The 26765-nt window shown below is 32.8% G+C and overlaps 3 protein-coding genes across 3 annotated transcripts; 1 reads left to right on the top strand and 2 right to left on the bottom strand.

Annotated features, from left to right (window-relative positions):
- The first annotated feature begins 523 nt into the window (after window positions 1-523).
- On the top strand, window positions 524-18764 carry scramb1 (phospholipid scramblase 1). Its single transcript, XM_088277150.1, has 7 exons — window positions 524-662; window positions 1150-1196; window positions 7663-7950; window positions 15281-15546; window positions 16716-16940; window positions 18072-18233; window positions 18653-18764. The coding sequence occupies exons 2-7, from the start codon at window positions 1151-1153 to the stop codon at window positions 18710-18712; spliced, it is 1047 nt and encodes a 348-aa protein (XP_088133276.1). The 5' UTR covers window positions 524-662; window position 1150; the 3' UTR covers window positions 18713-18764.
- Window positions 18765-22303: 3539 nt separating this feature from the next.
- LOC148313937 (uncharacterized) lies at window positions 22304-23687 on the bottom strand. The gene is made up of 2 exons (XM_088277160.1): window positions 23081-23687; window positions 22304-22697 (listed from the first exon to the last, which is right to left on the bottom strand). The coding sequence occupies exons 1-2, from the start codon at window positions 23685-23687 to the stop codon at window positions 22426-22428; spliced, it is 879 nt and encodes a 292-aa protein (XP_088133286.1). The 3' UTR covers window positions 22304-22425.
- A 24-nt stretch (window positions 23688-23711) lies between these two features.
- Muted (biogenesis of lysosome-related organelles complex 1 subunit 5) lies at window positions 23712-26674 on the bottom strand. Its single transcript, XM_088277805.1, is given in 4 exon segments — window positions 23712-23882; window positions 24700-24891; window positions 25614-25727; window positions 26561-26674. Coding segments are annotated over 4 exon segments (591 nt in total).
- Window positions 26675-26765: the final 91 nt, after the last annotated feature.

The following is a 26765-nucleotide window of genomic DNA, read 5'->3' on the forward strand; positions in this document are numbered from 1 at the left end:
TTATATCCTAGGTAGCAAATGTAAGAATCCCAAGATACGTTATTATTATCTTAGTTTATCGAATAGGTAACAGCCGATCATTTCTGAGATGAGTTTAAATACTAACAGAATATTTGAATAAAATACCACGCAATAATTAATACATTTTTATCGATAGCGGTAAATAGGGTGTAGATGTTTTTTTTTAAATAATGTTTTATTGTTTTTTTTAAGAAGCATACAGTGCATATTAAAAGTCATATGAAGTAATGAAAATTATAAAAATAAAAACAAACCATGTGGGCGGTAAAGTTACCACAATTAGATATATGTAGACATTTAGAGGTAGAGTGAATTAATTTTGTATTGATATGAATATGAGTTTTCTGTTAGTTTGTGCTTTCGTGTTTTTTTTTTTATTTTACACATTCAGCTTATTACCGACATCTATATATCATTTTTGATAACATAAAATCTAATAGTTACAAATTATACCGAAAGATGGTGGTATAAATGTACACACACAAAAAACACGGACTCGCCTTTTTCGTTGACAGATCGCGAATCGGCGGACCGATAGATTTTGCGCTCAGGTCGTGGTCGTCGCGGTGTTCTAAAAATAATATTAGTAGTATCTTACTATTATACCGCGGATAGCGTTTTATCTTTTCTCACATATACATGTAAGCTATTTTTTGGGTTATCTTATCTACTAACGCAATACATTTTCGAGCTTTTCCCGATTGTAATAAAGAAACATCTTCTGCAACAAAAAAAAACAATGTGACTCATTATGGAAGTCCGATTAAGCACTCAAAATAACGTCAGTTATTATTAATATGCAGACCTTATTATAACATGATAATTAGAGAAATGGGCGCAGGATTATACTTTTGTTATTTACGTCCAATAATATTTACGAATATATCACGGTTGACTGTTCTTCTTTATGTTATCCTTGAAATTCGTCGGTAGATGTTACAAGATTTATTTTGCCCATGACATCACTTTTCTAGAGGCCTGGAATGTGTACCTGACGCCTAAGCAATAAATTACAATGTAAATTAACTTTTCACTGCCTTAAATTCACAATGTATAAATATGGTAGTCATTATTATATGTGCGAATAAAAAATAATACCATTAAACGTAGTATTTTTTTTATTTTTAGAATGTACCAACAAGGACAGGGTGGCTACCCACCTACAAGCTATGGAGGTAAGTTTAAAAAATATATTTACGTACCATAAATCATCAAAGATATGCCTGAATTACTTTTATTTTATACAGATCGTAAGCATGTCAAAAAGCAACATGTTACTGTGCGGTAATTAATATGTTTGAGTTATCGATTGATGGTTATTTTAAAATTTTAATATCTTGCTGAAATGGAAATACAAAATTGAATTTATTTATTTAATAAGTTAATTGAACTAAGCTTTTAACACACTAATAATAATATATATTTTTAAATGATATGATAATTTTCTTTCGGGTTTTTAAGAAATTTGTCAATTATTATAAGCAAAATTCTCTGAGTCAACATTTCAATGACTGACTGCTCTCTGGGAATTATACAATGATATTATTAATTATTAAGTTTTCCGTATTTGTCTCAGGGATTAACTTTGACGTAAATGTAATAATTATTGGTAATATATTGATACATAACAAATAAGATGATTGATAAAAGATAAGTCCCTTGTTGCTCATTATTTAACCCTTTATTGCAGTGCTCCGCAACCTTTTCTCACCTGCGACACACCAAAATTCTTCCTAGAATTCCGCGGCACACCTAAAGCTAAAATATATAGACCATTGAAAAAATATTTATCGATTTGGCGTTTAATTTGTAGAACTCCATTTTAATTTATGTATAAATTGTTAAATCAAACATAGATTTTTTGAGTCAACTAAGTTGTATTTTATTGTTAAAAAACACATAAAATTTTATAATGTGACAATTGTTTCGCCTTGCATTTGATTGAAAATGCCATAACTAAGCGAAACGAAGCATTTTTTTTCACAATAAAATACAACTTAGTAGACTTAAAAAATCTGTGTTTGATTTAACAATTAATACATAAAATACGTTGAAAAATTATGTATTTATAATTATTTTATAATTTTGAAACAAAAGACAATGTATAAAAAATAATTTGTCATTGTGTTAACCACACAATGACCAATTATTTTTGTATTTAAATACATAATGTTAAATAAAAAATGTCAATTACATTGAACCTGAATCCTGCTCACGGTACACCATTGTGCCACGGCACACCGGTTGCGGAGCACTGCTTTATTGAATGTCAATTGTAAAAGCTCTTAATCATTTAAAATTATTTGAGAAAGTAAAGTCTTTGTTGAAAATCGGGTTCATAGCTGGTAGCTTTTAATACAATACAAGCAATAGTACTTTCGTCTGCAAGTCTAAATTTTTTTTTAAATTGTATGATCATTTTTTTTTCTTCATTCGCGTATAATGAAAAATCATGTTGCGTGCCATAGGTTCGCCATCCCTGACATAGGCCCATTATTAAAAAAAATTGTATTATGTTTCACGCTCCAGTATTTTTTTTTATTTAATTCAAGATAGTATAAATAAATAAAGTATTTCTTGTTATTCTGAATTTGTTCTCTTCGGACTCAATGTCAATATAACTTGAGTTAACATTGATTTTTGTTGGTTATGACCTTATCCAATGTATTTGTCCTTTAAAAGTGTTTGTAAACGTACTTACCATGTAAAAAATCATTTATCTGAGTAGATCCGACATTATTTCATATATATGTTCTACCCAGTAACTGGGTATCAATATTAATAATAAAAATAAAAATAAATTAATGATGCACCGAAATTAGTCATAGCAAATGAAAACCTTTCAGCGACAGCTAAACTGGCAGTACACAATGGAGTCCTAGTACTAACTCTTATGTAAGGAAGTGATGCATATGGTTTGTGATAGAAGGATGAAAGTAGACTAAATGCAGTCAAAATGCAATTTCTCAGACAAATGTGCAGCGAAACGTAGATGTTTGAATAATAATAATAAATAATAAAACCCTTATCCGCACCCCAATGATGCATAGGGCACTGCGTCATATAAACGCAGTGTTATCTTGATCGTTTACACATGAAGGAAAGGTGATCAGCCCTCCGCTTTAGGTACCAGTCCAGGGTAATAATATTGAATAAATATTACAGTGAAAAAATCACTTATATTTATTTTACCCCCCTTGGGAATCGAACCCGGGACCTCCAGAACGGTAGCCGAGCGTGCTGACCATTACACTACGGAGGCGGACAAATGAGATGTTTGAATGGTGAAATAAAAAAAAATGCAAGGCCAAGATAAGCATTTTCAATAAAATTAAGAAAGGTGTATTGAGATAGTTTGGACACTTGAAACGAATGAGTGAAGAAAGAACAGTAAAACAAATTTATGAAGCAAATGTAGTTGGACATAGAAGCAGAGAAAGACCAAGATAAACTTGGCATGATTAGGTATTTCAAATACTGAAAGTGTTCAGGTTAGAAAAATCAGGGGGGTTTGTATGAGGTTTGCATGAATGTGGAAAACGTGAAGATTGTTTGCAAAGACAAAGTGGTGTGGCATTCTATTATTTCTGCCTACCCCTGCGGAAAGTTGCATACAGGTTTAGTTTTTGTTACTGTTTTCCTAACTTTTGTTAGATGTTTATATTACCATTAAAATTTATATATCTTCTGAAATTTCAATAGGGTTGGCAAAATTACCTTAAATTTAATATTCGCAGGTTTGTAATGAACTAAAGCAAATCAATTTCCCTCTCTAAGTACAAGTCTCTTTTTTTGGAGAGTCACAGCGAAACTAAAATTATAAAATTTTATTAAATAGAAATGTATAGAAATTGTATTAAATTATATTTTTTTTAAAAGCTACATCATTTTACCTGATAGGCATGCGGCATATGGTGGATAAAGCTAGCTCTATAATTTATATGCTAACACTTACGCAGGACACATTCAATTAATAATTAATTGATAAAATATTAATGGCATCTGATAATGAATTATTGATTTCTGTTGTTTGACAATATTACAACCCTCTTTCCAAAGTATGTTAATTTTTATACAATCATGATTTCCCGGGTTATATTTAATATGTAAAACAATAATGTTCTTAGAAAACACGGAACATGGTATTTAGGCTGCATTATTCAATCAGACATTAGATAAAGACATAGAAAGGAGAGTGAATGCTGGGAACAGAGTGAATGGTGCACTAAAATCAGTTTTAGCAAATAAAAATCTATCAGCGGAAGCTAAACTGGCAGTACACAATGGAGTTCTGGTTCCAACCCTTATGTATGGAAGCGAAGCATGGAGTTGGCAAAAGAAGGATGAAAGCAGACTGAATGCAGTCGAAATGCGATCCCTCAGACGAATGTGTGGCAAAACGATGTTTGATAGATGTTCGAATGATGAAATAAGGAAAGAATGTAAGGCTGAGATAAGCATTATCGATAAAATTAAGAAAGGTGTGTTGAGATGGTTTGTACATGTGGAGCGTATGAGTGAAGAAAGAACGGTTAAACAAATTTATGGGGCGAATGTAGTTGGAAAAAGAAGCAGAGGACGACCGAGGAAAACTTGGCACAATCAGGTATGTCAAATACTTGAAAGCGGCCGGGTCAGGAGTCGTAATAATCGTCGGATATGTATGAGGAGATGCATGAATGTAGAAGAGGCAAAGAATGTTTGCAAAGACGGAGTGGTGTGGCGTTCGATTCTCTCTGCCTACCCCTGCGGGGAAGCGGCGTGATGGTTAGTTAGTTAGTTAGTATAATCCGATACCTTTTTGGCAAAGAAGATACATTTTGATGTTTTGTAGGCAACATGCCTCACAGATATACAGAATATACACTTAATACAGCGTTTTCCTACCTTTTTTGGCTTGTGTACCACTTGGTAGTATGTCACGCTTAATTGTACCACTTTGTAAGAATGATTGTATTTCGAGAAATTCATTAGTCTATTTGCATTATAAATTTTATAGGGTAAATTAAATTATCCAAAAATTACAGATATCAATAGAAAATATTTGTGTATAAAATCAACTAAACATGGCAAATGTAAAAATTCATTGAAATTCAGTACACAATCCACAATCAAATTAACTATGGAAAATGCACTGATAAATTAAAACCAAATTCAAAATCATAGAAAAAATACAATAGTTCAAATCAAATTTGTTGTCTGTTTTTTTTTTAAACTTTTTATGTCCGCCATTGCTGATTATTTTTCGCGTACCACCAACTATCCACTCGCGTCCACTAGTAGTACGCGTACCACAGGTTGGGAACCGCTGACTTAATGCATACTACCTGACAAGCTATGGAAAATTTTAGTGCAGTTTTTTTTAAAATAAATTTTATGTTTAAAAAATTTCTATCCAATTTTTTTTACCGGTTATTGATGGTTGAAAACACTTATATGCTTGATGTACCGACTGATATTATCTTATCTTATTTTATTTTAAATAATCACCCAATTCTACTTGATAAAGAATTTGTCATTCACAAAATATACATCTACACTTTAACACCTAGTTTCTGTTGGTTTTCTATCAAAATTTTCACTTATAAACTGTATTTTGGATTCAGGTAATCGTTGGTTTATTTTGAATTATTGTTCACATGGCTATAATCTAATCAATGTATTGAAAAGGCTTTGTAGCTGATGAAAATTGTATCTAAATCTAAATAATGTTTAAACTACCATTAAATGAAATGAATGTTCTCAATAGAATACATAGTCGAAATGGTATTGATTATCTGTACAATACTACTTCCAGCAATTACTTAATGTTAGTAATCAATGATATATAAGTCAGAAAACTATTAATATCATTATTTAAATTAATGTAAATGGATTTAGCATCAATTTTAGATTACTTTTGTTACACTTTTTATTCCGATTTATTAATAACAACCTCAACAAATACTTTCTATTATATTTGGAATTTCAAAAGAATGTAACAAAATTTTTCAATTAAAAATAATGTTTCTACATTTTTTAATGCATTTGATACTTTTACTTGGGATCTGCAGTACACAAACATTTAACAAATAAGTAAATCACCGAACACTTCATTTTCTTGTTGACTGTACGCATTTGAATAAAACACGATGCGTTGCGTCTCATATCACCTCTATCACCTGCAGTGTTGCATTACTTCAGTAAACATTCACTCATTACTTTTTATTATTTCAGTGCTGACCTTTGAGTCTACTGAAATTGTGTTATTGATCCGACATAACAGTAAAATTTAATTATCACATTACCTTTTGTAAAATTTAATTTTTTTAAAAATGGTTTTACCTCTCTATTTTTACTGAAAGATAATATGTTTGTATTCGATGCAGCACCATCATAATTGTTAATAATGTAAGGGTAATATTATCTATTATTTCGAGAAATAAAAATACTTTGTGTCCTGATCCACTCACATTTTTACTAACCAACTAGTTTCGGCAACAACCTGTTGCCCTCTTCAGGATTTCATTTATTACATTGGTTAATAAAAATGTGAGTGGATCAGAACACAAAGTATTTTTATTTCTCGAAATAATATATCAATATGATCCACAAAGTTAATGCTTTCAATATTCAAAACGTAATATTATCTTTTCACCTCGAATATCGGTTTAGGTGCTATAAACCAAGCATGTCAAACTCCCAGGAGTATTTATCTGGATGCCCGCGGATACCATCGGTTATATTTTTCATTTATTTTAATTCTTCATTGAAATAATTTTTTTGGTTCGAGAACATGATATTCTTTTACAAAATCATTAAGTTGGATCTACTGTACCTCATGTGACTGTCTTAGATGATAAATTATTTACTTATTACTTATATAAATATAAAAATAAGATTTTTGATGCGGCCTGCCGGTGTACCCAAAACACCTTATGTGGCCCTCGGTGCCTTTTGAGTTTCACACCTCTGCTATGTACCATATATTACTCAAGATAGATAATTATTTATTTTGTCATATTAAGTGCTGTATTTCTATCCCCACCAGAGTTGTGTGAAATATAATACTAACACAGTTTACCTTGCTTACATACGGATTGTTTAAATCTTTGACCTATTTTAACAAATATGCAATAGAAACACCCGAGTATGCAATTAACGCACTTCAGATGGAAAAGCTTATACACGGTTAATATTCTGATGATGGAATGATTATTCCGAAACCGGTTGTCATGAAACAGTGTTTTTTAAGTGTTATTACTCAAAGTGAACAATGAATGATAAGGAGAATGTTATATTACCATACTACAATGTTAACAATGCTTTTAACACACTAAGGACAATAGTATTTATACCCGTCTGGTCGATTGATGCTTCAGGATGGGAAGGGTATTTTTACCTGCTGCGCCAGCCTCATTTCAAAAGTAGAAAAATATGAATCATCCAATGTTTTAATGAATATTACATATCAATCTCTTTATTAAGGTCTTAACTATATGTACAAAATTATCAAATCTCATCGTCAGCGGTCTGCAGGCTACTTAGGGTCGGGCACTGTCGGGAGTATGATTAGTGTTGGGGTTAATAGAAAACCTACCGACAACAATGTGTTAATGTGACTTTTATAGCACAAGCAACGATTAAATTGTATTTTTATAGGTTCAGCGCCATCAGGCCCACCATACATGTCGCAGCCACAGCCCTACTCGCCCAACTTCCCCCCCGGCGGAGTGGCACCGGCCAATGCCCCATACCCGCAGGCGGGGGCGGGCTACCCGACCCCCGCCCCTCCTGGCCCGCAAGGCGGCTACCCTCCGCAGCCGCCCGGCTTCCAGGGGTACCCCCCGGGCGGGTACGTGCCCCCCGGGTATGTGCCTCCCGGCTACGGAGCCCCCATCATGCACCAGCCGGGGCACGGCCCGCCGCAGCAACAGCAGCCAGCCCCAGGTCAGTACTCACCTTGTCATATAGTTCTTGATTATTCAAACATTCGCTACATTGAACTTCGCAAGTTGTAGACTTTTGAGTTTATAATTTTGTCCACCTCCGTGGTGTAATGGTTAGTGTGTTTAGCTACCGTGCTGGAGGTCCCGGGTTCGATTCCCAGGGGAGGGTGAAAATAAATATTAGTGATTTTACATTCTAATATTTATTTACATAATACTACCCTGGATTAGTCCCTGAAGTGCAAGAGTGATCACCCTGCCTTTGTGTTAATAACGATCAAGATAACACTGCCTCAATACGATACAGTGCCCTATGCATCATTGGGTGCGGATAAGGGCTAGAAGAAGAGTTCATATGAACTAAAAAACATGTAATAATAAAAATAATAATTTTGGATAGTATGTATAGCGTAATTTTTGTGAAATAAATCAAGAGGGCTTAATTCAATATATTTGAAACTCAACTCCAACTTTCCACTCTCTAATAAAAACACTAAGTATTCGCCTTCCGTTGTTGAGCCTTTGGAAAGCTGATGATTCTTACATGGCACTCTAGAAGGGCATACACGTACCCACTGATTGCACAATGGGTAACTTTAGAAAGTTTTTTTTGCATTTGATTTTTTTACTGTACCGGATTTACTAAAAAAAAAAATTTTTATTAAATCTTTATATATAAAATATAATCATGATTAATTCACATATTCAAATATGATAAAATTTAAAATTTAATCACTTATTTGGATCTGAAATTTATTTATAGTCGAATTAAAGCGCTTTTTTGCTACTTTATTTCTCAAAGATTCAAACCACTACTTACTTGTTTGTGATAACATAGATGTCGCTAATTGACTTTACAAACATTGATTGACATCGTGAGTAAATTTATAGTGGGGGATAATGATATGGTAATGGATCCATTTAACCCGATGGTTGCCAGAGACGAGATATCTCGGCAAATGGCGGAGTGCCCGTATTGCCAGAGACGAGATATCTCGTCAGTACTTTTGATGACGTATTACTCCGCAGTTTTAACTCATATTGACAATCTGTCAAAAACGGAACATACATTGCCATGTGTTGAAGTTCTCACAAAATATTTTATAAAGTTTTTAAATACTTTTAAGTGATTTATCGGTATCACTTTCAGCTGACAGTTGACAGATGTCATTAGGGCTACCACTCAAACCACTTGAAATATTGATTATTTTAATCGATTGTTTTGAACGCCAGGGGTTTTTATTTTGCTCAATTTTTTTGTGTTTTTCTTATTATTTTAAAATATTATTGTGAAAATATTTGTTTATTTATACCTTTCGCGTTATATTTACTCCGATTTTATCAGTGTTTTGCTAGTGATATTGGTTTCTTTTCACAACTTTTTAGTAAATAAATTATTTCTTTGTGCTAAGTTCTTTGTTCTTCTTCGTGCTAAGTGAAAAAGAACAACCCGGTACTTCTCATGGCAGAAAACGGAAGGCAGAATTTCTATCGCGACTTACAGAAAGACATTTTTTGGAAAAACTACCACGGACTGAAAAAAATCATCCCGACTGCGAAGTGTATTGTGTGTACTAGCAAAAAACTAAGAAAAGAGTCTAGTTATAGGTGTAAACAATGCAAGATGGCTCTTTGTGTTATACCGTGCTTTGAGAAGTACCACACAATGGAAAATTACTAATTTATCACATTTCTAACCATACTTCATTCTAAGATACCTGATAAATAATAGTTGAGTGTTAATATTAAATTTACTATTTTTTTACATTTCAAACTATATTCCATTGATAAATAATAGTTTTGTGTTAATATTAAATTTAATAAAAACTTGCGTGTGCGACTCAGTGTGACAACCCTGTCTGAAATGAAAATTTGAAACTGGTTTAACTTCAAGAATAAAACTCTAACAATCGATGCGGGATATAATATTTGGTAAGTAAATTATAATTCAATAAAAACAACAAAAAAAAATTTCTTTAGACAACTTTTTTTTTTCAAAAAAATACTTGGCCTGTTGAGCACTGCGGCGTAATTTATTTGCGACTATGAAAAGGTTAACAACCCAATTACATTTTAATAGATTTATATTATCCACTGACACTTGGTGATGGAATTGCATTTTAATATATTATTAGATTAAAACCAATATTTTTAGCTTTTCCACTTTATTTTTATTTGACCAGCGACCGGGTTTCGTCGTTACCGACATCATGTCCATACCGACCAGTCTGATGATGTCGGTAACGACGAAACCCGGTCGCTGGTCAAATAAAAATAAAGTGGAAAAGCTAAAAATATTGGTTTTAATCTAACAATTACATTTGGACTTCTCTCTTTTGTCCTTTACATTATATATATATATTTTTTTTTAACCCTTATCCGCACCCCAATGGTGCATAGGGCACTGTGTCATATAAACGCAGTGTTATCTTGATCGTTTACACATGAAGGACAGGTGATCAGCCCTCCGCTTCAGGTACCAGTCCATGGTAATATTGAATAAATATTACAGTGAAAAAATCACTTATATTTATTTTACCCCCATTGGGAATCGAACCCGGGACCTCCAGAACGGTAGCCGAGCGTGCTGACCATTGCACTACGGAAGCGGACATTATATAATATATGATAATTTTTTTTTAATCTAGTACGCTTTCAAACCCTTTTTAAAGTTTTATACAATAGGCTCTCAATTTCCAGAATTGAACACAATTTTTTTGTAGAAATATTCCTTACAAAATTTTGTGCATTTTCAATGTTACTTGTATTTTATTCTTTTCTATTGGTATATGAAGATGACATTTAAGGACGACCATTGGATAAGCGTGACACATCTTGATAGTAATTTTTAGGATGCAAAATTCTTAAATAAAATATGCACAAAAAATTTTATTCGAAAAAATTCTGCCTCCTCTCACCCTAGAGTACTTTTATTTTTTATTTATTTCATAGATACATTTACTATATGTATTACGGCTCTTTAGGCATGGCCTGTGTTGAGCCGAAATACGAACATGTTAATACAATTTTTTTTTTTTATTAGATTATATACGTTACATACAAGAGATACAACAATAATTTACAGTATAAAGGTTTTACAATAAAATAATTACACATGGACTTTAATTAAATCCCTTTCTACCTTGTCCCTTCCAATGCGAAGCAACCATCGACGGACACTGTTCTTAAAGACCTGATCACCACTGGAATTCTTAATAGTTTCGGGCAGCAAATCAAATATCTTTGGCGCAAGGAATGAAAAAGTTTTTTGCGCAAAACTTGCATCAGATCGATATATTGTTGACTCGATCGTTAATCAAATAAAGGTCATGTGATCAGTTCAGTTTCTGCGCTCCAGATTCTTGAATCTAAGAGTAAAAAGTATTTAATGGGATGCAGGTAATGTAAGAAAAAGGACTCAAGGTGAAGGATATTACTGCTGCATGAGAAAAGAAATAGAGGAAGAACAGTATTGTTTAGTAATTAATTGATCTAAAATTATTTTATTAAACCCTTATCCGCACCCCAATGGTGCATAGGGCACTGCTTCATATAAACACAGTATTATCTTGATCGTTAATACATGAAGGAAAGGTGATCCGTTTCAGGTACCAGTCCAGGGTAATATTGAATAAATATTACAGTGAAAAAATCACTAATATTTATTTGACCCCCCCTGGGAATCGAACCCGGGACCTCCAGAACGGTAGCCGAGCGTGCTGACCATTACACTACAGAGGCGGACAGGATTGATCTAAAATACACACTTAAAATAAAATTAAATAAAAAAAACAAATTCATAAAAATAAAATCTGCATTTCAAAGACGTTCTTACTTACAAGTAGTTTTGTGTAATGTACACATTACATTACAATCTCAGTTTAAATATTGGTTATAAAGATAACATTTGAGTATGTATCTACACAGCACACGTTAGTCACCTTTTGGCTGCAGTACCTAATGCATCCATTATCTAGTTAAATTGTCATTAAATTGCCGCTCTGTTATGATGTTATTCTATTAGATTACTTATCCAATTGGGCCGCTCTGCCCGCTACATAACTCAGAACAAGAGCAGTGAATGTTGTAGTACCGGAGCGAAAACACCTACATTTGAGATAAAGAAATTCGTGCGTGTAAATAATTTCAATCACCGTCGGTGCAATGGACATAAAAACCAGAATAGAAGTGAAAACTTTGCCGAAACAAAAGAAGAGATCGGAGAGTACCCCCAAACGGGAGAGTTTATTCAGCATAAAAAGACTTGTGGGATTTTTCCAAACGAAAATTGAACATGTTCGCCAGAACAGTGGTTATGTCGACACATTTTCAGTTCATACTGTGAGGAGAAGTATGCGGAAGGCTGTTAGAGTTAATGTCAAAGGTAGAACTGCCGGATACCACCCGCTGATTACTGATGAAGAGCAACGGTTGGTGTTTGTATATTAATTACAAAATAAGCCACTTTAGTGTAATTACAATTAACGACATTTTTTAGTGTGTCCAAATACTGTGAACAAATCTGGATTATCTTCAATTATTGGAGTTATTTATGACCTATAACGGTCGTAAGCCCCGTAAATGCCCAGACTTCTATATTCTTCTTCATCTATGTTGAGATTTTAAAAATTGATTGCAATTGTTTCATATCTTGCTCTCGTTACAGCCATTACATTCTTGTTACATTATAGGTATTATTCCCGCTAAAACGCCTTATTATTATTTTTCTACTTCTTCAAATCCTTATCCGCACCAATGGTGCATAGGGCACTGCATCGTATAAACCCAGTGTTATCTTGATCGTTAACATATGAAGGAAAGGTGATCAGCCCTCCACTTTAGGTACTAGTCTAGGGTAATATTGAATAAATACTAGAGTGAAAAAATCATTTTTATTAATTGACCTCCCTGGGAATCGAACCCAGGACCTCCAGTGCTATAGCCGAGCACGCTAACTATTACACTCCGGAGGCGGACTATTATTCAATAAACCTTTAATTTGTGTATCCTGTAAAAACAAATACAACCGCATTTTTCATTTTCTTGTCTGTCTTGTGTCATAATATAAACATACATAGATATTCTATTTATTATTCGTATTTATTTGAACTTATATATGTACAGGGCTGTGTATTTATTGTAACATTGCAGCACAGAGAAGTTGGTAAACATTTACTATGTGGACTTGGTCAAAAATCCAAGTCGTGACCTCATGTATACCAAAGTTGACGTGTCGCTCACTCCTTTCAAGAACGTCATAAATCAAAAATCATCAATTTTCAGTTGTGCATGTTTACGGAATGCACAGAAAATGTACTGTATCCCACCAAAAGAGGCATATTTTTTACTTAGTATTTACCCGCTACAGGGCAGAAAATGTTTTTGCATTTTGAATAAAAAGGTATTGTTTAATTATTTTTTAAATGTACTAAATATTTTTCAAATGGAGAAAAAACCTTCAGGTTTAACCTAAAAAGATGTGTTGCACAGTAAAAAGTTCAATAAGGGGCTTGATATTTATTTTTAATACATTGTGTTATATTTTTAATCTTTAAAAACGTTCTCCTGAAAAATCAAGTTTTTTGATTTATGATGTTCTTGAAAGGAGTGAGCGATGTATTACGCGTCACAATTTTGTGTGATTTGTTTGTAGAGTAAACATGATAATGTCTTCACAAAACCAAGATTCTTTATCTCAAGTCTTTATCAGGGTTGTTAAAACATAAAAGAAATACAATAAACCCCCCTACAACGTTGAGATAAGTCCCGCGTTATCAGAGAGAACATTCTGAGGGGTTTTTAAATTGTATTTTAATTTAATAATGATTCATTTCAGTGATTTCCCATGGTTTAAATGTAAAAAATTCAAATTAAATCATTAACGCCCTATAATCACTGAAATGAATCATTATTAAATTAAAATACAATTTAAAAACCCCTCAGAATGTTCTCTCTGATAACGCAGTACCTATCTCAACGTTATAGGGGGGTTTACTGTATATTTTCATTACATAGTACATACATGGGTGCAATAATACATTGTTTAGAAAAAAAATACAATATTTCATATTGTTGTCATTATCTGAGGAAATTCATTGTTCTTTTCATTAATATTCTATGATCTAATTGAATCGTGTACATTTATAAAACAAAGTCAATCAAAAAAATTCTGTATCTGGAAGGTCTACATACAATCTTTATATTTCCTTTCTTGTCTACCTACTGCTTTGATTTATAACTATTACATTCTATGCCAGTTTATTAAAATACAGGTTTTATAAATTATAGCGGTGCTGCAGTTTTTTTTTTCATCATAACTGAAGAGATAAATATTTATTTTATTTGAAATATTTTTATGTTTTCAATGTAAGGCATACTTAACCCCATATTATATTGAGTATTTCCTTAAATATGAAAATGAACTATGAAATTTATGCCACTATTGCAAGTTATCACATCGCGATAATTTCAAATGCCAAAATGTATATTATTTATTTTTAATTTAAGTTTTACTAAATAAATACCACTATTTCTTAAAATCTATTATGACACATGTTACGATGCATTCCGCATCATTTTCAAACACCGTATGTTCATTCGTATTTATCTTTACTTATTAAACATGTGTCACAATAGATTTTTAAGAAATAGTAATGTTTACCAAGTAAAACTTTAATTAAAAAGGGATAGATTTTACCACGAAGTGACTGCCAAATCAATAAATGAAATTGATTATTTGTGCTGGGAACAGAGAGAATGGTGCACTAAACTCAGTTTCAGCAAATAAAAATCTATCAGCGAAAGCTAAACTGGCAGTACACAACAGAGTTCTGGTTCCAACCCTTATGTATGGAAGCGAAGCATGGAGTTGGCAAAAGAAGGATGAAAGCAGACTGAATGCAGTCGAAATGCGATCCCTCAGACGAATGTGTGGCAAAACGATGTTTGATAGATGTTCGAATGATGAAATAAGGAAAGAATGTAAGGCTGAGATAAGCATTATCGATAAAATTAAGGTGTGTTGAGATGATTTGGACATGTGGAACGTATGAGTGAAGAAAAAACGGTTAAACAAATTTATGATGCGAATGTAGTTGGAAAAAGAAGCAGAGGAAGACCGAGGAAAACTTGGCACAATCAGGTATGTCAAATACTTGAAAGCGGCCGGGTCAGGAGTCGTAATAATCGTCGGGTATGTACGAGGAGATGCTTGAATGTAGAAGAGGCGAAGAATGTTTGCAAAGACAGAGCGGCGAAGCGGCGTGATGGTTAGTTAGTTAGTTAGTTAGTAAATTATATGTTTAAAAAAAAATGTTTTGTTTGTCCGCCAGGTGGCTGGATGAATATACCGCAAGGTCTAACCAACTGCCCTCCCGGATTGGAATACCTTTCTATGATTGACCAACTCCTTGTGCACCAGAAAGTGGAGCTGCTGGAAGCGTTGACCGGATTCGAAACAAACAACAAGTTCACCGTGAAGAATAGTGTCGGTCAGAAGGTTTACTACGCTGTCGAGGAAAATGACTGCCTCACCAGGAACTGCTGCGGGCCTATTCGACCATTTGAGATGAAGATTCTGGATAACTATCGCAATCAGGTATCTATCTATCTAATCTAGAGAGGATAATATCACATTGTTTGAGGGAAACATTTAAAAGCGTCTTTTACATACTGTTGGTAGAGAGCAGGAGACGCTTATAAGCTTTCTATTTGCTTACTTTTGGTAGAGCGCGAGAGACACCAAACAAACATTGTACAGATCGAAATAGGGTTTGCGGTTACTTGTGATTAGTATACTAAGGGTCGGGCTGCAGACTGTCTAAGTGTAATTAGGGTCAGGGTTGCCCTCAGGTTGTAGGTCTGGCTTTCATATATAACGTCACCTTCCTTCCTTGCCATGCCTTCGAATCATGTTATCTTTCTGTAGTATCTATGAATGTTTTGGTCTTCCTCTAGATGTCTTTCGAGGAAAATCCATGGCGATCACCTGGTTTACAATATATTCAGGTCCTCTACGTCCTATGTGCCCATTCCATCTCAATTGCCTTTCCTCTACCTTACTATCGATGTCAGTTACACCCAGGTTTCCACAAATGCGTGAACTTTTTATTTGGTTTCTTTTAGACACTCCAGCTGACCATCTAAGCATTCGCATTTTAGGAGCTTCTAGTTGCCTAGAGTAGGTGTTATACATCGTCCAGCATTCGGAGCCATAGGGGAGTGCGGGTCCTACAATTGTTTCGTAGACTTTTCCAAATAAAGAAGCCAAGAGTAATAATTTGCAAACATATCTTTTGATGACCGTGACTGTTTTATAGAGTGATCACATTTCAGAGGTTTAAATGTGTATGATTTATTATTTAAAAATTCTGGAGAATAAAAATCAACAATATTATAGAGGTGGCTACTGTTTAACCGGTTCAATGTCACTAGCGCGTTAACGCGCTCTCCGATTCCGTGCTCGCCAAGCCAGCCATACAAAATGAGCACTGAAACGCGCTCTCGTTTGAGCTTGTCGCAAGCCAATATCAAATCCACTTGCAATATTTTTTTTATAAGAATATGTAGAGACATCTATTAGGAAGATCAAGAAATACTAAAATATTACAATTTACCGATGTTATTAAAATTACATTCATCTTTATAAAAGCTTTCACATTTTTGTTGAAAAAATCACAGCCTGCCGGATACTGCCATATTAATACCTTCCGGCATCGAAAGGGTTAAAGGTGCTAATAGTGATTTTACTGTATAATAAACTTGCAGGTTATCAACATGCATCGTCCTCTGGCCTGCGACTCCTGCTGCTGCCCGTGCTGTCTGCAGTCCATGGAGATATCCTCCCCTCCGGGCACCATCATCGGCTACATCGAGCAGGAGTGGTCGCTCTTCAAGCCCTCCTTCTTGGTGAAGAATGCCGCAGGGGACGTCATGCTGACCATCAAGGGACCGGTCTGCAGGTTCACCATGTGTGGCGATGTGGAGTTTAAGGTAAACCAAATATTTATTTTACATGTTTAATAACGCACTTCGGACGGGAAAGGTATTTTTACCTTCTGTGCAGGCCTCATTTCAAAGGCAGAAAAGGAAGAATTATCCAATATTTTTATATGAATATTGTATACCAATCCTTTTGTTAACCTTTTAACCGCGTTCACTTTGTTCCTGAGAGACGCCCGTGCGCGGCGGTATTTCGCCGTTTTTAAAATGATTACTTTTATCATGTATTTAGTTAAGAAACGATTTATTTTCCTAAGCAAAAACGTTCAATGGGATTCATTGTGCCTTTTTGGTACTCTATAATACACTCGTGTCACATTATTCTTGAAATATACCGTAATATAAACAAATAAGATCGTAACATAAATAAATCAAAGTGCGCATCGTGTGTCACTCTTACCCACTGGCGATGCGTAGCGTCGAGAGTGAGACAGATATAGGGCATGATTATGGCGCGGACTAATTACCGACCGCAAGAAAAATGAGGGATCTGTTCTTTTATTTATCCTTGTGATGTTACAAATTATTAGTCAGATATTTCAACAGATGTCATAAGGCCAAGGATTGACGTATTATTTTATCCAAAGTTCACACCATGAAAAAATCCCTCCAAGTTGAACTGAGGTTCGAAACTTGGAGTAAAGTAAAAACACAAACGGTTATGTCAGCCGCGTACAGGGAATGTTTTGTGAAAACACATACGGTTATGCGAGCCGCGTGGATCCGGTTAAGGCTTAACTACATTTAGACAATTATCAAATCCCGTCGCCAGTGGTCCGCAGGCGTAAAAAAAATACCCGTCTGAAATGTGTTAACTGCAGAAAATGAAATGAGTTCATGCACCATTTTGAGATTTAAAAGTGATTAAAGTTTTTTTAGTACATTGTTTAATTTTGAATCAAACTGCTTATTTTACCTCGTATAACATCACAAATTCATATCATGGTTTATTTTAAGAGACAAGAAGTGAAAGACTTTACTAAAGATTTTAGTTAACATAGTTTATTTTGAGAGACAAGGCAACATAACATTTACAACTCGTATTACGTGTGACGTTGATATAATATTCTCTCGTCGTTCTAAATTTTTAAAATTAATATTTTTTTTATAATTGGATTTTAGATTTTGTCCAAGGATGGGGAGACCACTGTGGGTAAGATATCAAAACAGTGGTCGGGGTTACTCCGGGAAATGTTTACTGACGCAGACTACTTCGGTATCACATTCCCCATGGATCTGGACGTCAGAATGAAGGCTGTGTTGCTCGGAGCTTGTTTCCTCATTGTAAGTAATATTTACGCCTTTATAATAATAATAATAAATCTTTATTCCAGCTTGACTCAGTAGTGGGTGCAATACTTAGTCAGACATATATGTTTTACATTTTTTTTTATGAAATGAAATTATAATAATAAACAAATAAAAATAATGAAAAGAAACGGTGAAAGAAAAAAAATTGGAAAGATGTAGATGAAGATTAGCTCGCTGGCAAATGCAGCATTGTGCTCCAGTGCCGCCACATGTCCAGCCCCTATCTGTGCTTCACAAGCCGCTTTATGATGAGGTTGGAGCTCTTCATCAGCCTCTCCCGGAAGCCTGCCACTCAACATACACGATATATTACATAAACACGATACATTACCAACATATACAATATTTGGCATAAAATATTATTAATACTGACTTTTATTTTTCTTTCACAGGACGCCATGTTCTTCGAAAAGTCTAATAACAGAGAGACTGACAGAATTGGAATGATCTAATTTTCATTTCCTCAGCAATGCTGCTATAAAATATTGTAGCAACAACCAAAAATTTATTGTTATTTTATTCTCGCTCTTCCGATGGAAAACTTAATATTAGTTTATTGTTTAAGAATTCTCATTTTTAAAATAAAATATTTAATCTAGTTCATAAGAGCCATATTTTTACCGTTCATTTTGATAGCATTAAGCTTGTTACCCTCCGTGATTTTTATATAAAAAAAGGAGTTACCCTATTTTTTCAGTCATTTAATTACCTAATTTACATCTTTTTTATTGTTTTATGTGAGTTTTATCTAGTGATACGCACAATTTGTTATTGGATGGGAAAAAGTGCATTTATTTGTCTCGATACTTACTGCCGAAAGAGTGTACTGCTGAGAATTAGTATCTACAAATGTATTTACATATATCTATTTTGATAAAAAATTATAAATAACCACCATCATCTTCTGCCCTCATGGGTCAAGCCATTCAATGATCTATTTATTTTTATTACTTGCGACTGCTAATGGTCTCATTGGACCTTTTGCGTGCTTCACGTTTTCTATTTTAGATGTGAGACTACACTCACAATAAACACTCATGGCCTAATGTTTTTTTTTCAATATTTTATAGAATTTCAAACTACATAATGGTTTGCTTTTGATTATTGCAAAAAAAACATTGAATATATTTTTTATAGCAATTTTATCTGAAACAGCCAAAAGAGGGCATTCTGCTGTAAATCAGTAGCATTAATTATGACTTTTTGAAAGCTTGTTATTTTGAGCACAATGATAAAGTATATTATTTCGAGAAATAAAAATACTTTGCGTTCTGATCCACTCACATTTTTATTAACCAACTAGTTTTGGCAACAACCTGTTGCCCTCTTCAGGGTTACATTTATTACTAATAAATGTAATAAATGTAACCCTGAAGAGGGCAACAGGTTGTTGCCGAAACTAGTTGGTTAATAAAAATGTGAGTGGATCAGAACACAAAGTATTTTTATTTCTCGAAATAATATATCAATATGATCCACAAAGTGAATGCTTTCAATATTCAAAACACAATGATAAAGTTTTAATATACATATTATGAATTAACTGTGTTACCATAATACTGACGAACTACCTTTTAAGTATTAGTCTAATTGACTGTTTATGCAACAAATATGAGTGTCTTATAAATTGTTAAATCTATATATCTTTTATTGAATATTTCTGGTAAAAGTATCTCAGATAAAAGTCTATTTATGTTGTAAAATGTAATATGTTTGTATGTTATCCAGTCTATGTTTTGTTCCCTGTATAGAATATGAGAATACTTCAAATTACTATATTAGTATTATATCTATATTGTTATTATATTGGTAACGATGAAGAGAAATAACATAGTTCTTCTTTTTCCATCCGCACAAATCATGAATAATATGTTGTGTCTCCAATGAATACTGTTGTATTCTTATAACTTGATTTAATTCATAAAAGTACAATGTAATTTTGGGGTATTGGATACGGAATTTGCCTATAAACAAAGACTTGATGAAAATAGTACTTCATGTATAGCCAAAAGTAATGAAAGTGTAATATTTAACCCAGGGTGATTTGAGGCCAATTTATCTGGAATTTGCTTATGTTATGAAACGTCTGATAAAAATACTCTAATAATTAATAATAAAAAATTTGCAAATGCGTTTTTTCAAGAAATGTAGTACATATATGTATATATATTTATGTGTATTAAAATGAGAGTTTCATATATAAATGTGGTTAGTAGATTGGAAAGAAATTTATTACTGTTACATAATTTACAAATATTTAAATACATAAAATATATATTTAAATATATAAATGCATAACCTAAAGGAATATTTGTGGTTTTTCCGTTTGGATTGTGGTTAAATTTATAATATATTAATATGTATAATGAGCGCCATGGCATAGTAGGATAGACGCACTTCGATTCAGGCCAAATGCAAAAAATATAAATATTTCCACTTACTCTGGATGCTTTCATGTACATTTCCTTCTTTCCTTCCCCATCCTTTCTCCCCTCTGTGGACTCGCTGCTAAAATACAAGCTTTCCCTTGACAAAAACTTATATGTGGATGTTGTTTTGAGCAGTAGAACATTTTTCTTTTGCTACAATGTACGATCGATGCTTGAAAGCCGTGTTAAAACCAACTTTTTTTTTTTAATTTTACAATAAGTCACAAAACTTCATGTTTTTAATATATATATGTACCCATCTATGTTATCAGGTTGACTATTTTGTACACATGGACAATTTATATTTTGGGACAACACTTCGAATTTAAAATTTGCATTTTTAGCCCAAAATGCCAGTTGATATATTTTGGCTTTTAATCATCATTGTTAAAATTAATTTTTAAAAAGCTAACAGCATTTATTATATACTCTTTATCTCAGATTTGGGTGTCTGTAGTATGCTACGTGTGAAATAAAGTAACTATTCACTTATTTAGTGATAAATATAAGCGCTTTCTGCGTCTTATCTTTTCATAATACTAAAATGGAGTTATTCAGGGTTACTAAAAATGAATTTGAACAAAAAGTTTATTAATATAGAAAAATAGTAATTTTACATGTAATAATGTATCACCACTTTGAATGTATAAAACGTTCATTTATGCATAGATTTTGTTTGACAAAAAAATGCATATGCAAAAAGAAAGCATTACATATTTACTTTGGTTTATATGAAGCTGTAAAATCAAATTTTGAAAACATGTAAAAGAATATTCCAATGGTTCAACTGATTCTTTCTTTTTTCCTCTAGAAATGCAATTTTCCATTTACTTTTTATCATTAATGGTCTGCTGTATATACAACATTTTTGCAAATGTATTGTTAATTTTTATATTAAATTTTACTTTCGTTTTTTTGAAAATCTTTCTGAAATTAATTTTTTATATTTTATTTTTACTTTTATAATAAACGCTTTGTATTTTCTTTCAAGTCTCTTCTGTTCAATAAAAGTACAAAAAAATGCTTCCAAAATTAAATAAAACATGTTGCATTTTGGTGTATACAGCATACAGCTTTTTGTTTAATAAATCTGAAATCATAATTATATTTTTCACAGATCCATTTCATGAATTTGAAAGATATAAAAATATATGTGCTTTAAATTATAAAAAATATACAATTGTTATGCTTAAAGAAAGTACCATATATATTATAAAAATGTACTTTTGTGAAATTATTAATAAATACATATTCCAAAACATTTATTAGTATTTTAACTTTTATGACCCCTAATTACTTACAATTTCTGCTTCCATACGAATAACTCTTATAATAAATAATATTTTTTGACATCTCAATATAGATGAAGAAGAATATAAAAGTCTTGTAACATTCTAAATAAGTCACCAATTCTACCCATGATTGACAACCACACAACTCAAATTCTCGGAACATTTCATTTCATTATTTTAGCTTACAATTTGAAGTTATTTATTTAAATAATATGAAAAATAACTTCTATCATTGGAGGTAATCCAGATTTGTGAACAAGTATTTGGACACTCAAAATGTTGTCCTATACATAGTAAGTTCAAAAGAAGAATAAAACACAGTTATATGTAAATAATATTATTTTATCAAATATGTAATATTTTATAAATAAAAAAGTAAACTTAAGTACTAATAAATATGGAATTGTAAATGAAATATTACAAAGTGCAAGCTTATTATTGTGATCAATCTTGGTGTGGCTTTCCATCAGGGTAAATGGACGGCCCTCCCAATTGGACGTTATCACCCATTGAAAGTTCTTCATTTAGTTTCTTAGCCAAGAAATATATCTCAGCTAAGGCGATGATGAGAGCGCACATGACTCCAAGGAGCAAACGGAATCCGAAATCCAGACTTCCAATCATCAGCTCAACTCCCAGGAAGCCAAATAAGAACCCGGCGCCAACCGATATCACAAACTGACCAACAGCTATCAATTGTCGGTTCATACCCTTTACTGTAAAAAAAAAACATTAAAACCGTTTATAAAAATCTTGCATCTAATTCCTAATGTTGCCATAGGTCTCTTAAGGCCCAGTATTCATTAAGTCGGAACTTAATTTTCTCTTAATCCAGGTGTAATTGATTTTTTTCTAAAAACATTATGAGCACTATTTCTGTGTATGTGAGCACTCCCAAGAAAACATAGTCCTCCATATGTATTAGGAATGATTTTAAACCAAGTTTCATCACTAAATACTTAATTAGGCAAACGTTAAGCGGTGTTGCTTTAGTTGAAGCTAATTTTCAATATTAAAGGCATATTAGGTAATACAATATATCTCAACAAGTACTTTCTGCAAAATTTTATTAAACTACTACAATAAAAAATATGCTTACGTTGGTAGGCTATAGTATCCTCCGGAAGTCTGGCTCTAACATTATCCACATTTCTTGTCATTGATCGATAGTCTCTGTTGGACTGGTCCCTCCTTAGTTTCACACACCTCTCTTCGAGTACCGGATTGCGCTTTATAATCTCATTTTTGGGAAGTATTATATCTGACCCTTCCAACAGTTCGTGTAAGTAAATGTATTCACCTTCATTTCTTAAACCCTCTAAATAAGCGGATAGCCACTCCATGTCACCAACCACCAAGTAATTGTCATCACAGTACTCTCTTTTTATCTCACCTTTTTCATTCTTAATTTTATCTTCGGTACTTTTAAAATTATTCTTAATAACATTTTCCTCAGTTGGTTTTACTTCATCATTTTTCAAAAGTGACTTCAACAAATTTATATCTTTCATATTCAACAGAGATTTGTTTTTTGTATCATTAGCTACACCATTATTTGATTCATTTATGTTTACATCAATGCCTTTAAAAAATTTTATAGATTGTGGCATGTCTAAAGTGCTCTTCAAATCATTTATGAATTTCCTTAGTTTCAATGAAGGCTTAATTCGTATTGTTGGATCGACTACAAAACCTGTTGTATCCATTTTGTTTTGATTTAAAATAAACCTTTATTTAGTAGTCAGATTGAGTTTATGTTCCAAATCGGCATAAAAGTCCTTCAATTCCTCTTCTTTTTGTTCAAACGCGTTATCTATCCGAACAAATTTTTGGGATATATCATCAATAAAAAGAGCCCATTCATTTTTTCTTTCACACCTGTTTCTTTCAAGAGTAGATTCCTAAAAATTTAAGACTTATATCAGATACAAACAAAAGGTTTATAACCAGTATGTGCATATGTTGTATACACAGTGGTGTGCACAGAATTTTTAATCAAGGTAGGCAGCAGAGTTGGGTAGTAAGATAAAGTAGGCAATACAGTAAGGCATAGGCACTGGTCGTGTTTCTATATGGAACGCGAGTAATCCAGGGTAGGCACTGCTTTACTGCCTATATAGAATGCACGCCTATGTGTATACATAGATGTATAGTGATGTTAAATTATATATCTACGAATTTCAAATGAACTTTTAATTTAAAATTGAAAAAAAGTTTGATAAACTGTATAAGTATTGTATATAATTGTAGAAAGATTTGATGTCTTTGTACACAAAAGGATTTTCCGTTATAAAGAGAGAAACAAACTATACAACTCTATAAGATGGCTTTGATTATATCTACAGTAAAAAAATAAGGATGTAGCATTAGCAGCAGCACAAACATTTCTGTGGCATTTTTTTTACATTGTAAGTTTTGTTAAAAAAATATACACAAATGCAGACAAATTTATTAAATTTTATTTACTCATTAAAAAAGACGATCAAACAAGGTGAAACAATTGTCACAATAATTTTTTTATGTGTTTTTGTTAATAAAATACAACTTAGTAGACTCAAAAAATCTGTGTTTGATTTAAAATTAATACGTAAATTAAATTGGAGTTCTACAAATTAAAATGCTAAATCAATAAATAATAATAAAAAAGGTATGAATATTAAGTAGGTACTACATAAATAAGGTTAGATATCGCATAACATATAAAAATGACATACTGACCTTTTCCCTCTCTTTTTGCAGTTCTATATTTTGGATATGATCACACTACTGTAAAGCTTCATCCAATTTACTGGTCAAAATGGGTAAGTTGGAGGAGGAGAGCTGCTTTAGGCGTTCTACTTGATCTTTAATTTCCGTTGCATTTTCAATAACCGAAAATAAGTTTTCTATTTCTCTGTCAGACCTCTTTTCCTGTAAAAAGGAGTATATTTTAAAAGGGGTTTAAATAAGATTTCTTAAATATCCATTAAGATATACATAATATACAGTGATGCCTCACATAAGGAATGCGACTCACAAATTGAACCTCGCTTCTCACGCTACGGAATTCAATTTTATTCAACAACAAAAAATTCAATTAAATTTTATTCAACAAAAAAAAATTATATATACATAACAACAATATTCAAGGCGTATATATTAAAAGTAAGCAAGAATACTTAAAGGTGTACAAGAATCCGGCTTCGGAAAACTCCTTCGGACACATATGGAACAGATCAATATTCAATGTAATAATGTTCAACATAGCGGAAGCTCTTCCTGCAGACATAACCATCGGCAGGTTGGTCCTGTATATAGGAATGTGAAACAATCTATGCCGACGCTGTCTTAGGTAACTATTAGGAATTGGTGAAGGACATCATCACGGTGGCCAGAAAGTTGGAATTAGAAGTAGAGGAGGAAGATGTGGAGGAGATTTTTAAAGAATACCATGAAGAGCTGACAGTTGAAGAGCTCCAAGCACTTCTAGTAAGGCAACACGATGAAGCTCCATACGAAGTTTCATCTGACAACGAGGAAGAGCAAGCAAATCATCCAATCTCAACTGCTGCCATCAAAGACTTCCTGGTCAAATGGGGAGGCTATAGCGATAAAGCTGTAAATGATCTATTATCAGAATGGTGTGTACTTACTTCAAATTCCCTAAGCATATACTTAATTTCTCCGTTTAAAAAAGGCCGATGGTCAAACAGTCTCATCCAAATTTTAGAACAATCTGTAATAAAATCAAACGATACTTTAATTTTCTATTTTACTTCCAAAATTTCGTAAGAATATTCTATATTCTTTAGTCATATGACTATGTACCTTTTTGTATATCTGACATTTTTTTATTGGTGTTGCCATTTATTTATCTCTACGGAGCAGATCAAAATATTTTAAATACACCTACGTAGTATTTAGTACCTACTTCCCATGAAAGTAGATCCAGCGGGGTTTCTGCCTAGTAAGTCGTGATATACAGAAGAGTCAGGAATTTGAAAGTTTCATCAATTGACTCTGTCATTTTGTGGTAATAGTATCTATCCATTTTTTTTATTTTACTTGATAAATACTACTACATAATTCTTAAAATCCATTGTATAATGTGTTCGGTACATTCCACTTCATTTTCAAACATTGTCGTGTTGTGGTCCCGTGGTTAGTTTCGCGGACTCCTGAGCCAGAGTTTCTCGGTTCGGATCCACTCTACCACAATTGGATACCTATTTCTAATAATAAGCCGCTTAAGCTCAAGGAAAAAATAAGGAAATTAAAACATTTTTGGAAATAATAAAAACACAAATATTTATCTTTAAAAAAACACACACAAATATGATAGTGGATGTGTAAAGTTTAATAATAATCAATTCATAAGGTTGATCCCTAAAAACAATTCAAAAGATACAACAATACAATAGACACAATGGATTCAATATTTTATATCAATCCAGATTTTTTAAATAGCTCATTTATTTGTGAATTCGTCTTGTCATATTTTCTAAATAAGACACCACTTAATTCGATAGATCTTTTTGTCTTATTGCCTCATCAATTTCAAGGTATCAGATTCCCGTAGCCCGTGATGTCCACCCCTGACAATCCGTTGGCAGTTCTCGCCTGAACTTCGAGACTCGGATCTGATTTGGAAGGATGTAAGGATTCTAGCAGCCGACACAAGAACCTGTAGAGAGTTTGTAGACTCCATATGCATCACATAGGGAGCGGATATGGATAAATGAAATGAATGTGGGGGGTAAATATGTAGGTATCCCAATAATATCTATATATTTTTAAATTAAGTA

This window comes from Brachycentrus maculatus, unplaced genomic scaffold, assembly GCF_059751285.1.
Source record: "Brachycentrus maculatus isolate JH-2025_06_01 unplaced genomic scaffold, ASM5975128v1 h1tg000004l, whole genome shotgun sequence".
Lineage (NCBI taxonomy): Eukaryota > Metazoa > Arthropoda > Insecta > Trichoptera > Brachycentridae > Brachycentrus > Brachycentrus maculatus.

Excerpts from the sequence above, each read along its gene's own strand:
- scramb1 (XM_088277150.1), top strand. The coding sequence starts at position 1,151 with ATGTACCAACAAGGACAGGGTGGCTACCCACCTACAAGCTATGGAG. Across the intron at positions 1,197-7,662 it reads CCCACCTACAAGCTATGGAG|GTTCAGCGCCATCAGGCCCA; the intron begins GTAAGTTTAAAA and ends GTATTTTTATAG. Across the intron at positions 15,547-16,715 it reads TGGATAACTATCGCAATCAG|GTTATCAACATGCATCGTCC; the intron begins GTATCTATCTAT and ends ATAAACTTGCAG.
- LOC148313937 (XM_088277160.1), bottom strand. The coding sequence starts at position 23,687 with ATGGATACAACAGGTTTTGTAGTCGATCCAACAATACGAATTAAGCCT. Across the intron at positions 22,698-23,080 it reads GGATACTATAGCCTACCAAC|TAAAGGGTATGAACCGACAA; the intron begins GTAAGCATATTT and ends TTTTTTTTACAG.